Source organism: Dipodomys spectabilis, unplaced genomic scaffold, assembly GCF_019054845.1.
Source record: "Dipodomys spectabilis isolate Male_0828 unplaced genomic scaffold, ASM1905484v1 ptg000140l, whole genome shotgun sequence".
NCBI classification, from domain to species: domain Eukaryota; kingdom Metazoa; phylum Chordata; class Mammalia; order Rodentia; family Heteromyidae; genus Dipodomys; species Dipodomys spectabilis.
This window is the reverse complement of record NW_024870817.1, coordinates 24,187,070-24,201,432: the sequence shown is the minus strand read 5'-3', so window position 1 is coordinate 24,201,432 and position 14,363 is coordinate 24,187,070. Positions and strand designations below refer to the sequence as shown.

The following is a 14,363-nucleotide window of genomic DNA, read 5'->3' as shown; positions in this document are numbered from 1 at the left end:
TCAGTAAACTCACCTCTGGAGCTATTAGAAAGCAATTGTAAATATCTTTAGAAAATAATACAAGAGGGGGCTGGGAAGGTGGCTAGAGCGCTTGCCTTGCATGCATGAGGCCCTGGGTTCAATTCCTCAGCACCACATAAGCAAAAAGAAAAAAGCCAGAAGTGGCGCTGTGGCTCAAGTGGTAGAGCGCTAGCCTTGAGCTGAAGAGCTGAGGGACAGAGCCCAGGCCCAGAGTTCAGGCCCCACAACCGGACCCAAAAAAAAAAGAAAAAAAAAGAAGAGAAAAGAAAAAGGAAAGAAGATAATACAAGAGATATCTCTCTATCTCCCTATGAGAGCACCCATATTCTGCTAGAGCATGCCCCTGCCCTTCTGTGTTGGTCTGCTTTCTGTCTGTTTGTCTGCTTGCTTGCTTGTGTACTTACTCAATAAAACTCTGCCAAGTTTTCTTAAAAAAGAAAGGAAGAAAGGGAGGGAGGGAGGGAAGAAAAGGAAGGAAGGAAGGAAGGAAGGAAAGAAGGAAGAAAAGAAGGAGGAAAGAAGGAAAGACAGAAGAAAATAATACAAGGAAGTAGAGTTGTGGCTCAAATGGTAGAGTACTGGCTGTACTTAGTGAGAGCTGAGTTCAATCTCAATACTAGGACCAAAAAAAGTTTATGCTGATATAATGAGACCTTTTCTCAAAAAAAAGCCTCAAGTGTGGAAGAATGCCTGCATGAGTTTAACTCCTAGAACTGCCAACTGTCCCTTCTGAAAACAAAAATAAAACACTCATGGTAGCCATTAACATGTACAAATTTTGTCAGGTGCTCACTCTTGTAAGCCTAGCTGCTCAGTTCAACTGCTGTTGCAGTTCAGAGCTAGCCAAAGCAGACAAATTTCTGGGACTGTTATCACAACTTAATAAAAAGGCAGAAGTAGAGCTGTGGCTCAAGTGGTAGATTACCAGCCTGAGCAAAAAAGCTAAGCAAGCAGGCAAGGCCCTGAGCTTAAGCCCCAGTACCGGCACCAAAAAAAAGACATACAGGTCTCATCCAAACTAACTTTTTAATAATCATACATTGAATCTATGCGTCTTTGTTTTCAAAACCTTCATAGCAAATTCTACTATATCAGATTCTTTAAATAGAATTGTGTTAAAAAAATGAAACACTGGAAATGTCTTTAATGGGTACCTTTTTTAAAATCTTTATAATAAAGATATTTAACCTCTATACAGGGTAATTTTTTAGTATAAATTTGATGGAAGAGACCTTGGCTCTAACTATGAATCCATGAGATCTAGGGAATGTAGCTTTGTAGCAGAGCACTTGCCTAACAATGCAAGAGGCACTGGGTTCAATCCTGCAATGGAGAGAGAGGAAGAGGCACCCAAGTACAAGAAGGAAGAAGAGAAAGGGAGAAACATAGATTCTCATGAATATAGATTCATGAGAATGGTTTAATTTTGGTCCCAAATTAGTAATCAATCTTAGAGCTAACTTCTCACTTTTAGATCTAACTTCTCACTCATCTCTTAGATGAAAACTTTCTCAAATTATCTTAGTATTTAATTACTAGTACACTTTCATTGTTAAATAAAATTTGTAGATCTTGGATTTGGGTTTTTGATCCAGACCACCAAACCAAAATACAGTTTAATGACATATACTAAACTTCAGCATTTTACAGGCATCCAACTAAGCTGTAACCCTAATTAAATCAATTAATTGGTTGATTGATTAAGCTGTAGCCAGTTGAGTTGTTTCATGTGCTTTACTTCCATTTTCTTATACTTGCTCCTCTTATACTTGTTCTTAGAGCCTGTTCTGAGAGCTATGCAGTTTGTGAAACATTTTGCTTTGATCAGATAAACTTTACTTGGTATGTTAGACTTAAGGAATTTTCCCTTTTGACATCATATACAAAGACTGTTCAAAATTTGTTGTGTTATAATGAATGGGTTCAGTTTTAAGTCCTTAATTTTTGTTTATCAGAGCATAATTCGTTGTGATGAAGATGAAGCCCATGTTGCATCTGTATATTGCACTGTGTGTGCAACTCACTTGTGCTCAGAGTGTTCTCAAGTTACCCATTCCACAAAGACATTAGCAAAGCACAGGCGAGTGCCTTTAGCTGATAAACCTCATGAGAAAACCATGTGCTGTCAGCACCAGGTACATGCCATCGAGTTTGTTTGCCTGGAAGAAGGTTGTCAAACTAGCCCACTTATGTGCTGTGTCTGCAAAGAATATGGAAAACACCAAGGTCACAAGGTAGGAATTTAATTAAATTGGAAAGCTGTTTACTATCTGAACACTTATTTTTAATGACCTGGTTCTTTATGCTGGGTCGAAGAGTTAAGTGATAATAAATAAATGAGAAATTTAACTTCTGAGTTGATAAAAATGTTAGAGAGGTCTTAGTTCTTTTGAGCAGGGAATAAAAATTCTCTTGTTGCTGGTCACTGGTGGCTCACGCCTGTAATCCTAGCTATTCAGGAGGCTGAGATCTGGGGATCACAGTGCGAAGCCAGCTTGGGCAGGAAAGTTTGTGAGACTCTCATCTCCATTTAACCACCAGAAAACCAGAAGTAGAGCTATGGCTCAAAGTGGTAGAGCTATAGCCTTGAGCAGAAAAGGTCAGAGACAGTGCCCAGACTCTGATTTCAAGCCCTATGATGGACAAAAAAATTCTCCATGTGCATGTTTTCATAACACAGTCTCTTTTATCTGATGATGAACTATTACTTGTGATATAACTTCAGAGATAATTTCTTGGTTTCTTGCTTAGTCATAAATCGATTTCTAAATTTTTAATTATTTACAATCTTTTATAAAGGAATTACAATTCAAATTTTTAAACTTATATTGTATTTTTAAAAATATGTTATAAAAATCAACTATAATGATATTCTTGTGTATTGGGGAGATTTAAGCAGTTTTTTGTATCATTCATCAATACTATGAATTGTTTTTTATAATTATGTTGTATTTTACAGCATTCAGTATTAGAACCAGAAGCTAACCAGATCCGAGCATCAATTTTAGATATGGCCCATTGTATACGGACCTTCACTGAGGAAATCTCAGATTATTCCAGAAAATTAGTTGGAATTGTTCAGCACATTGAAGGAGGAGAACAAATAGTGGAAGATGGAATCGGAATGGCTCACACAGAACATGTATGAATTTTTTTTATTCCTCCTTTATTTTCCCCTTTTTCATTCTCACTTTTTCACCTTCTAGGAAGTATTACACAAGTACAATGCCAGTACTGTACTAGTTATCAGTAATGTTTAAAAAGTTTTCATTTCAGCTCGGTGCTGGTGTCTTATACTTCGTAACCACTTCCTAACTACTCAGGAGGTTGAGATCTGAGTATTGCAGTTCAAAGTGAGGCCAGGCAGGAAAGTCAGTGAGACTCATCTCAAGTTAACCACCAGAAAAGCAAATGTGGAGCATTTAATTATTAATACTGATTGAAGCAGTAACTTGGTGGCATTAAAATAATTAGTTGAAATATAGTAATACTTGGTCAAGTTGTAAGAAGAGATGGTGAGACATGACAGATTTTGGCTATATTTTGAAACCAGTAAAATTTGCTCAGAGACTAGTTTCTGAAGATAAATATATGGATGATATATACATTTATTGTGTATGTGTGTGTTTTGTTTTTATATTTTTACTTCTGCAACACAGATGGAGTTTTCATTTATTGAAATGGAGGTAACTTTGATTGGAGGTGAGGGAGAATGCGATTAGATAGTCCATTTTGCTTGAGATATAATTTATAAATAGTTGGATAATCAAGATTTATAGTTGAAGAGGAATATCTAATGTGAAAATAAATATTTTGAATTGTTAAAAGCATAGATGTATTCAAATTTTTTATATTTTTATATAACATGTTCTTTACAGTTATAATTAATTAAAAACTTTTATTTTCTTAGGTACCAGGTACTGCAGAAAATGCCCGATCGTGTGTCCGTGCTTATTTTTCTGATCTACATGAAACTCTCTGTCGTCAGGAAGAAATGGCTCTAAGTGTTGTTGATGCCCATGTTCGAGAAAAATTGATTTGGCTTAGGCAGCAACAAGAAGATATGACTATTTTGTTGTCCCAGGTTTCAACAGCATGTCTGCATTGTGAAAAGACTTTACAGCAGGTAGGTAGTTTAAATGTGGTTAGGAGGACTGGGAATGTGGCTTAGTGGTAGAGTGCTTACCTAGCATGCATGAAGCCCTGGGTTTGTTTCCTCAGTACCACATACACAGAAAAAAACAGAAATGGCACTGTGGCTCAAGTGGTAGAGTGCTAGTCTTGAGCAAAAAATGCTCATGGACAGTGCCAGGCCCTATGACAGTGCCAGGCCCTATGACCAACCCCTCCCCCCCAAAAAAGTGTGGTTAGGGCTACGATTGTTAGACTTAAGTAGCTAATTATCAGGGATACACACTATTTTTTTAGATATGCGCACTATTAATCTTAGTGAATATTTGGGTTTTGCTACATGTTTTAACATACTTAGGACATGTGTTTCTAACTTCAAAATGTTCCATCAACTGTATCAGTATCTTATTTGCTCTCCCTATCATAAAAGCTCTGGATTCTGTGAGCTCTCTTAACTTGTCATTCCTTCAGTCACGACTAGACTTCTTGATCTCCTTTGCCAAGCATATTCTTTTCTCTGCTCAGAATGCTTTTATCTCTGTCTCTGCTGGTAGAAATTTTACTCTTTTTTTTTTTTTGTGCCAGTCCTAGGGCTTCAACTCAGGGCCTAGGCACTGTCCTTAAGCATTTTGCTCTAGGCTAGCACTGTACCACTTGAGCCACAGCTCCACTTTTGACTTTTTGGTAGGTAACTGGAGATAAGATTCTCATTTGTACTGCAATCTTTAGATCTTTACCTCCTAATTAGCTAGGAGTATAAGCCACTAGCGACCACAAAATTTTCCTTTTTCTTTAAGGTCTTGCTCAAACGTTTGGTCTTTGAAATTTTTTCATCATCTGGAAAGCGCAAGGGAAGGGGTAGCATTATCCCAAAAGAAATGTACTCTTTGTCTGATGTATGTAACTGTAACCCTTCTGTACATTACCTTTATAATAACAAAAAATTTAAGGATGATATAATTCATATAAGTCAGAATCTTGTGGAACTAGCATCCTAGCAAAGAATAAACTATACCATAGCTACATAAGTAAATTTTTTGTTAGAAAGTAATGAACTAAGGGGAAAAGAACTTTACAAATATTATTCATAAAGGAAAGGGCTACAGCAAAAGTCCTAGGGCAGCATATATTCAAAGGCTAGCAAAAAAAATCTGGAATAAGCAAAGAAAGGGATAAGAAGAGTTGAAATTAGTGGTAGTAGGAATTTTATGCAAGGAATGCCCTGTGGACCACTGTAAGAATTTCAACTATAACTGAGGTGGAGCAATGGTGTAGGTTTTGAACAACAGAGTGACTTGATCATAGTGATAGAAGGACCACGCTAGCTAATGTGACTTGATCATAGTGATAGAAGGACCACGCTAGCTAATGTGACTTGATCATAGTGATAGAAGGACCACGCTAGCTAATGTATGAAAAATAGAAGGTGAAGAACTATTTAATGAAAACTATAAAAACTTAAAGAAAGAAATTATAGAGGACACCAGGAAATGGAAAGACCTTCCATGTTCTTGGATAGGCAGACTTAATATAGTGAAATGGCCATAATGCCAAAATTGATATACAAATTCAACACAATTCCAAAAATTCATATGGAACAACAAAAAACCTAGAATAGCCAAAACAAGTCTAGGCAAAAAAAGACAACATGTGAGGGATCTCGGTGTCGGACTTGAAACTCTACTATAGAGTCATAATAACAAAGACAGCTTGGTACTGGCACAAAAACAGACTCAAAGACCAATGGAATAGAATAGAAGATCCAGAAATAAAACCACATGCCTGATATTTGGCAAAGGAGCCAAAGACATACAATGGAAGAAGCACAGCCTCTTCAACTACTGGTGCTGGAAAAACTGGGCAGAAAACTAAAAGTGGACCCCACCCTGTCACCATGCACTAACATCAACTCAAAATGGATTAAAGACCTTAACATCAACCCTGAAACTCTGAAATTATTTCAGGATAGAATATGAGAGACACTTGAACTTATAGGCACAGGCAGGAATTTCCTGAACAGAGTTCCAGGATCACAACAAATTGGAGAAACACTCGACAAATGGGACTACCTTAAAATAAAAAAGTTTCTGTACAGCTAAAGCTATAGCAACCAAACTAGAAAGATAGGCAACTAACTGGGAAAAAATATTTGCCAGCAATATATCAGACAAGAGGTTAATATCCAGTATATATAGGGAACTCAAGAAATGAACCCCTCCAAACCCAACAAACCAATTACTAAATGGGCAAGGGAACTAAAGAGCAACTTCTTAGAAGAGATAAAAAATGGCAAAGAAATACATGAGGAAATGAAATGTTCACCATCCCTGGTTGTAAAGGAAATGCAAATAAAGACAATCCTGAGATACCACCTTACCCCAGTTAGAATAACTCACATCCTAAAGTCTGCCAATGACAAATGCTGGAGGGGATGCGGAGAAAGAGGAACCCTATTACACTGCTGGTGGGAATGTACACTTATACATCCACTTTGGAAAGAGGGAACACCTGACACTAAGCAAAAGGAAAGAAATGGACATATCACTCGATGTGGAAGAAATAACTATTGTCAAAGCTCATAGAACTCATAAACTTTAGGGGCTGGGAAGGTGGCTCAGTGGTAGAGCGCTTGCCTTATATGCTCAAGGCCCTGGGTTCGATTCCTCAGCACCACATAAGCAAAAAGAAAAAGCCAGAAGTGGCGCTGTGGCTCAAGTGGTAGAGTGCTAGCCTTGAGCTGAAGAGCTGAGGGACAGCGCCCAGGCCCAGAGTTCAGGCCCCACGACTGGACCCAAAAAAAAAAAAAAAAAAAAAGAACTCATAAACTTTATAGACCATGATAAAGACAATTTGCCCCATGCAGATTAGAATGTGTTGGTGACTTTAAGTATCACTATCCCACAATACTGTGAAATTTATATAATCACTTAATCACAATAAAAAATTGCAAAAAAGAAAAATAGAAGGTGAATTTGAAAGAGAGATAGAAGGAATTAATTAGGAAGCTATTATAGAATTCCAGCTGAGGCATATTGTAGTGGCTTAAATATTGGGTGTTAGAAGTACCCAGGTTATGGCTAGACATGTGGATGCATGCCTGTAATCCCAGATACTTGGTAGGTAGATTTCGGAGGACTACAGTTCAATGACAACTCAGAAAAGTTAGTGGGACCCGATCTTAAAAGCAGTCTGATGTGGATGAACATACGACTTTCTCACCTACCTGAATGGCAGAGATAGGGGAGGATCAAGAAAGAGGAGGATTGTGATCTGTGGTCAGTCTGCAAAATTACAGAACATTCTCTGAAAAACAAACTAAAAAAAAACACAAAACACAAAAAACTATCAAAAGAATTGGGGCCATGGCTTATGTGGTAAAATGCTTGTCTTGCAAAGCAAGGTCCTAGTACTACAAAAATAAATAAGAATTTTTAAATGCTCAGATGATGAATATTTACTAGGATTTGTTGAAAGGAGAGATGATGGAGAGAGAGAGAGAGAAAGAGAGAGCAACAATTACTACAAGGGTTTTATTTTGAGCAACTGAACAATAGAATTGCTATTAATCAAATGGAGTATTTATCAATAACTAAAATAGATAATATCACTGTTTTCACTGAACTTACATATCTAGAGATCTTTTTCACATTAAGACTGTATTAGCATTATATATAGAGAGAATATATATAGAGAGAGAACGTACATAAGGGGCTGGGAAGGTGGCTCAGTGGTAGAGCGCTTACCTTGCATGCCTGAGGCCCTGGGTTTGATTCCTCAGCACCACATGAGCAAAAAGAAAAAAGCTGGAAGTGGCTCTGTGGCTCAAGTGGTAGAGCGCTAGCCTTGAGCTGAAGAGCTGAGGGACAGTGCCCAGGCCCAGAGTTCAGGCCCCACGACTAGACCCAAAAAAATAAATAAATAAAATAAAATAGAATGTACATAAGTACACATTTCCAGTGTATACATATGTATGCTTTATTTTTAATGGAAATGCTTTATTTTAAAGAGAGGATCTAGAGATCTAGAATGAGGAAATTTCAGTTTAAATTTTAGTATTTTTAAACCAATGTATGTACATTCTAAAATATATTTTAAACATTTTGTAGAGTGAAATAGAGACACAGAAATATGTAATAGATGTTCAGCTGCCTGAAATTTCAGGCTGATCATTAGTGTCTAATCAGGCACCCAGATCAAGTAATAAAAGTGTCATTATCTTCTTCCTTGTGTTCTTTACCTGCCTTCTCCCACAGGATAGATCACTTTCTTGACCCACATGTTTCATTTGGCCATTTTAGTAATTAATATTACATTTGATCTTAATCAAAAGGCTGAGAAGCAATTGCCTTGATAATTAAAATAAATGGAATTATACAGAATAAGCTCTTCTTTTACTTAACATTGTGAGTTCACATAATCATGTTGTTGGTTATGTTTTGTTCTCATTCTGAAGTGTAGTGTTCCATTTGTGAATATACCATAATTTATAATCCATTCATTTGTTGGAAGGAACTTAAATTATTTATTGCAACCTAGTTATTATTATCTAGTCAAATTTATATTGAAATCAACTTTGAATACTGTAACATTCAACTGACTTTTATTTCAAATTAGTATGGTATATCTTCTTATGGAAAAAATTAATAAGATTTATTTCTCTTTTCTAGGATGATTGTAGAGTTGTTTTGGCAAAACAGGAAATTACAAGATTATTGGAAACCTTGCAGAAACAGCAACAACAGTTTACAGAGGTTGCAGATCATATTCAATTGGATGCTAGCATTCCTGTCACTTTTACAAAGGTAAGGTAGCTTACTTTAATTATTGGTCTCTTTTTCTTTTTTTCTTTTAATTTGTAATGTTGCGAGTGAATCTAAGGCTTAGAACATCCTGGACAACCACTTTACTACTGAGGTATAGCCCAACCCCTTTAGATATATTTTTTGATCAGTCATAATTGATGTACATTAAATAATTATCTCAAGACAATCAGATAATTCATGAATTACATATTCATGAATTATTTTGAAGAAAAGCTTTTATTAGTGGAAAATAGGAACAAATGACATAATGAATCTTCTTGTTCAAATCAATTAGTTTTAAGCTCTATAAACATCTTTTTTCTTCTTCTTATCTATAGTTTCCTAGAGTATTCTAAAACAAATCCTAAGGTTATTTCATCCTAACATTGTGTCATTTCATGTACGAGATATTTTAATTACATCTCCAAAAATTAGGGACTCTGAGAACAATTAATCACTCATACCCCCAAATTTGAAATTAATCTCTAATATTTTCACTAATATTATCAACTAAACCATATTCTAATTTCTCTGATTCCTTCAAACCTTTTTTGTTTGTGTATGCCAGTAATGGAGCTTGAATTCAGGCCCTGGATGCTGTCCCTTAGCTCTTTTGCTCCCTTCAAGGCTGGCACTTTACCACATAACCATAACTTCATGCCAAGCTTTTTGCTGGCTAATTGGGGATAAATGTCTCACAGACTTTCTTGCACAGGCTGGTTTAGAACCATGATCCTCAGATCTCAGCCTTCTGAATCGTATTATAGAACAGTGCCCATACTTGATTGGTATATTTATTTCTTTTTATACTAGGTTCCCTGGATTTAGAAAGGATCATGAGCTTCATCTTGCTTATCTTGCTTTTGAGATAATTTAGGTTTTTTTTCTAATTGTATGAAACATTTACAGAGTTTAGAGTCCAATCTGGAAAGTAAGGTTTTTTCAGAGAAGTCTAGCTTCCATTGTATCTTCCTCTACCTCCTTTTTTATAGTGTTCAACACAGAAAACAATGCATAATTTTTAAGTTTTTCTTATCACTAAAATATAAACGTGGTTCTATATATTATGCCTTCTTGCTACATTTTAAGGTAAAATACATGCTTTTTAAACTATTGCTATTTGAGGGGGTTAAGTAGGGAAAAATAGAAAGAGAAACATTTCTTGCTCCCCATGCATGAAATGAGAGTTAAAGACCCAAAATAGTGGCTCCTTTGTGTAGCTTTTAAACTTTCTGAGCTGAGCAAATACATATGGTCTTGTCAGTCTAGCAACATCTACTAAATGGTGAGTAAGATGGATGAGGCTCATGAAGGTAACCTTCAGGACTTCCTTTTGATAATGCCTTTTGTCCTCTCAGCCCCTACCTAGATTTTTACCTTTTCCAAGGATGAGGCATTTATATATTTCCTCCTAAAATTTAGAAGAGGGGCTAGAGTTAGATAGCCCCTTCTATGTCTCCTAATCTGGTGATTTAAGATTAAAATGAGGAGCCAGAGCAGCTCACACTTGTTGTTCTAGCTAGTCTGGATGCTGAGATCTGAGACTATAATTTTCAATTAACCACATAAAAGTCTGAAATGGAGGTGTGGCTTAAATGGTTGAGTATCAGCCTTGAGCACAAAAACTAAGGGACAGCACTCTCACCAATACACAATATGCACACACACATACACACACACACACAAGATTAAAAGGAGTTAACTTCTGAATCTACCTTCTTGATACTTATTAAAAATAATATGTGATTTCCCTGACTCTTCATCTATTTTGTATCATTTTCCCTTAAATTATTTTGTTCCCTTTTAATCCTAAAAAGGAGTATAAAGGGTCAATTATCTGTTCTATAGCTGCTTTATGATAAGAGTGAATTTTGACCCTACCTGGAAAAAGGGAACCAAAACGATATTTTCCTCTCCAATATAGAAGGTGACATGGGAAGTTCAGTTGTTAGAAAATTCTGTTGACAGGTTGCCACAATGATGACCATAAAACATTTTCTATTTCTAAAATTAAAGATCTAAACGGTAGATGACAAAAACAAAATTGACATAGTTGAAATTTTGATAAAGTTTAGCAGTTTATAAAAAGTCTTCCTATTTTCACTACATAGAGCATTTAGGATAATAATTACAATTGACAGCATTCTATGAGCATCATCAAGCTCTCCTTGTTCTGTACTGTGGAACAAATCTTTGGCAAGGTAAAATAAAGAATAGGTATATACATAGCACTGATAAAAGTCTTAACTTTATGTTTCATTCAAGCTTAGGGGATAGCATATGTACTTTTTTTTCTCTTGTTTCTTTTTCAGCTAAATATATATCCTAAAGATCACTCCATAGTAGTTTATAGGACATTTTTACTTCATTTTTACAGCTACAAGTTTCTTTATTTTGATTCATTGTTTTGTGTAAAAAAACCACATAATATCAAATTATCATCTTACCTGTTTTTAAAAGTATAAGTAAATATGATTAAGTATATTCATATTGTTTTGAAATAAATCTTGAGAACATTTAATCATTTATTTACTTATTTATTTTGCCTGTCCTTGGGCTTGAATTTGGGGCCTGGGCACTGTCCCTGAACTTCTTTTGTTCAAGGCTAACACTACTACTTAAGCCACAGTGCCATTTCCAGCTTTATCTGTTTCTGTGGTACTGAGGAATCAAACCCAAGGCCTCATGCATGCTAGGCAAGGATGCTACCATTAAGCCACTTTCCCAGCCTCTTTTCATCTCATAAATCTGAAACTGTACCCTTTAAACATCAACTTCACTTTATCCCTACTCTTGGCCCCTAGTTAACCGCCATTCACCTGTTGCTATAAATTTGATTAGCTCCTTTAAGATTATCGTATCTGTCCTGTCCTAGCATGTGAATGCTAGAATTATAGGCAAGCACCACAATGTCAGCATTCTTTGTAAGGTGAAAAAATCAGAAATGATCTAAAATCTAACAGTTGTGCATTGGCTACATTGTGATTCATTGAATGTAATGGAGCCATTAAAAAAAAGCTTTGATTTTTATGTATTGAAATTAAAATTCAGTCATATAATGTTGAGTGGAAAATTTTAGTATTATTTGTTTTAAAAGGCATAATCAGCCAGGTGTGGTGGTTCATGCCTATGGGCTCATCGAAATGAGAGGTAAAGTTTAAGAAAATAGTGGTTCAAGGCCAGCCCACGGAAAATTATCATAAGCCTTATCTGAAAAACAGACAAACAGAAACAAAAGTAGTAGAGTGTTTGGCTAGGCAAGCTTGAGGCCCTGAATTCAATCCCTGGTACCATAAAAAGAAAAAAAAAAGAAGCATATTTGTTTGGTTTCTGTATGTTAGTGAGTTCCTAGGGAGGTGTGTGAAGGGATATGCATCCCAAGTCAGAACAGTAGCTATTTCTGGGTATTGAGGAGTAGTTTGTATCTTTAACTATTTTATTTTTGAGTACAGTCATATTTTAATTTTTGAGTACAGTTTAAAAAAACACATTGAAAGAAGATTTGCTTGAACTAGGGTCTGGAAAAAGTAAATAGGTATATGTGTTTTTCAAAATTCATGGCATAGCTGAGTGTTAGTTTTACTAAGGCATTTGTAGTTTTGTTAATGAATTCATCTCCTTGAGAAGATCAGATTTAAGGGATTTTGAGGATGAAAAGGAGACATTGAAGATAAACTAAGGTGCTTTATAAATATGTGAGTAATGTCACATTTTAACTTCATATCAAAATTATAAAAGAGTTTAAAATTTTCTAAATTATAGGACAATAGAGTTCACATTGGACCCAAAATGGAAATTCGAGTTGTTACATTAGGTTTAGATGGTGCTGGAAAAACTACTATTTTGTTTAAGTTAAAGCAGGATGAGTTCATGCAGCCCATTCCAACAATTGGTAAGTATGAATACAGCTTTTTTACCTTCTTGGACATTGTGTAGATAAACTCTACCTTACAGCTGTATGCTCTGTATCTTCCTTGATATTGTTGTGCAAGTGGCTTTTTTGTGGCTGTAAGACACCAGCATTAGAGAGAAAAAAGATTCTGTGACTATGGGATTGAAATGTAGTTAGTGGGATAGTAAGAAAGAACTGACGGGGCAGTTAGAAGAAACAAATGATTGGTGACCTTGACTCAGAGTTAGGAGTGAGAAGATAGTAATGCTACAGACCCCCCAGAATTCCACGGTCTTGTGAATTCCAAGATCCTAAGGACCATGGTGGAGGTATAGAGGGCAGTAGGGAGAAAGTAGGTTGGGTTTCAGTAGCTACTGATGAATACAGAAAATTCCTAAATCACAATTATAAACTGGGTTGTCTGTGTTTGATGTGTCATTCATTGGAAACATAAATAGAGTATAAAAGTAATTTATTTTTGCTAAACAGGTTTCAATGTGGAAACTGTAGAATATAAAAATCTAAAATTCACTATTTGGGATGTTGGTGGAAAACACAAATTAAGACCATTGTGGAAACATTATTACCTTAATACCCAAGGTAAGAGTCAAGAATAACATCATTATTTTTAAAGGTTTCAGGATGTTAGTTTTCAGCAAACTAATTTGACTAGCAAAACTGATGTTTGGATAGTAAATACTTGAATACATATCAGAGGATAGCCCCTTATTTTTTTAAAGAAATGATGGTGGTTATGCATTTTTGGTGTATTCATGACAAGCCATTATTATTAGAATGAAAACAATACTTACCTTAGATGTATAGGCAGTTAAGAGCACTTATCTTTTGATTGCTCTTAACATGTAAAGTATATTAGTATCCATAAGGGTGTGATTACTGGCAATGCAGTGGTGGCATAGAGTCAAATATTTGGTAAATATTTGGTATGTGGTCTTGCTATGTTCTAGCTATCTATTTCTCCATTCTACACTTTTGTCTCTTATACCCCAACATGAAGCTTGTGTGTGTGTGTGTGTGTGTGTGTGTGTGTGTGTGTGTGTGTGTGTGTGAGAGAGAGAGAGAGAGAGATAGGTGCTTAAACCTAGGGCCTGGATGCTGTTCCTTAGCTCTTTTGCTCAAGATTGGCATTCTACCACTTGAGTCTCAGCTCTACTTCGGACTTTCTAGTGGTTAACTTTTAGATAAGAGTCTCGAACTTTTCTAACTATGATCTTCATATATTGGTCTCCTGAGAAACTAGAATTATAGACATAAACCACTGTTTCCTGGTTGAACATTCTATTTAAACACCTATTCCATATATCATCCTATTTCAACCTAAATGTGCATCTAGCTATTTATTTTTACTTTCAAATTTTTGAATTATTCTTAGTTTTAGTTGTAATTGATAGGAAAAAACAAAATTTTGAATTTGAAGGAATATTCAAAACCTAGGGATATTTTGCCTGGGGGAATATTACTTTGGAGAGAAAAAGATGGTGATAGTGTTTTTAAAA

The 14,363-nt window shown here is 35.7% G+C and overlaps 1 protein-coding gene across 1 annotated transcript in view; it reads left to right on the top strand.

The window, feature by feature from the left end:
• The window catches only part of Trim23 (tripartite motif containing 23), a 30,941-nt gene that overhangs the window by 11,155 nt on the left and 5,423 nt on the right, over positions 1–14,363 (top strand). Inside the window, exons 4-9 of the mRNA XM_042690900.1 lie at positions 1,977–2,255; positions 2,981–3,163; positions 3,932–4,147; positions 8,820–8,954; positions 12,717–12,846; positions 13,336–13,446. Of these exons, the coding sequence (XP_042546834.1) occupies positions 1,977–2,255; positions 2,981–3,163; positions 3,932–4,147; positions 8,820–8,954; positions 12,717–12,846; positions 13,336–13,446 (1,054 nt within the window). The remainder of the gene's footprint in view (positions 1–1,976; positions 2,256–2,980; positions 3,164–3,931; positions 4,148–8,819; positions 8,955–12,716; positions 12,847–13,335; positions 13,447–14,363) is intronic.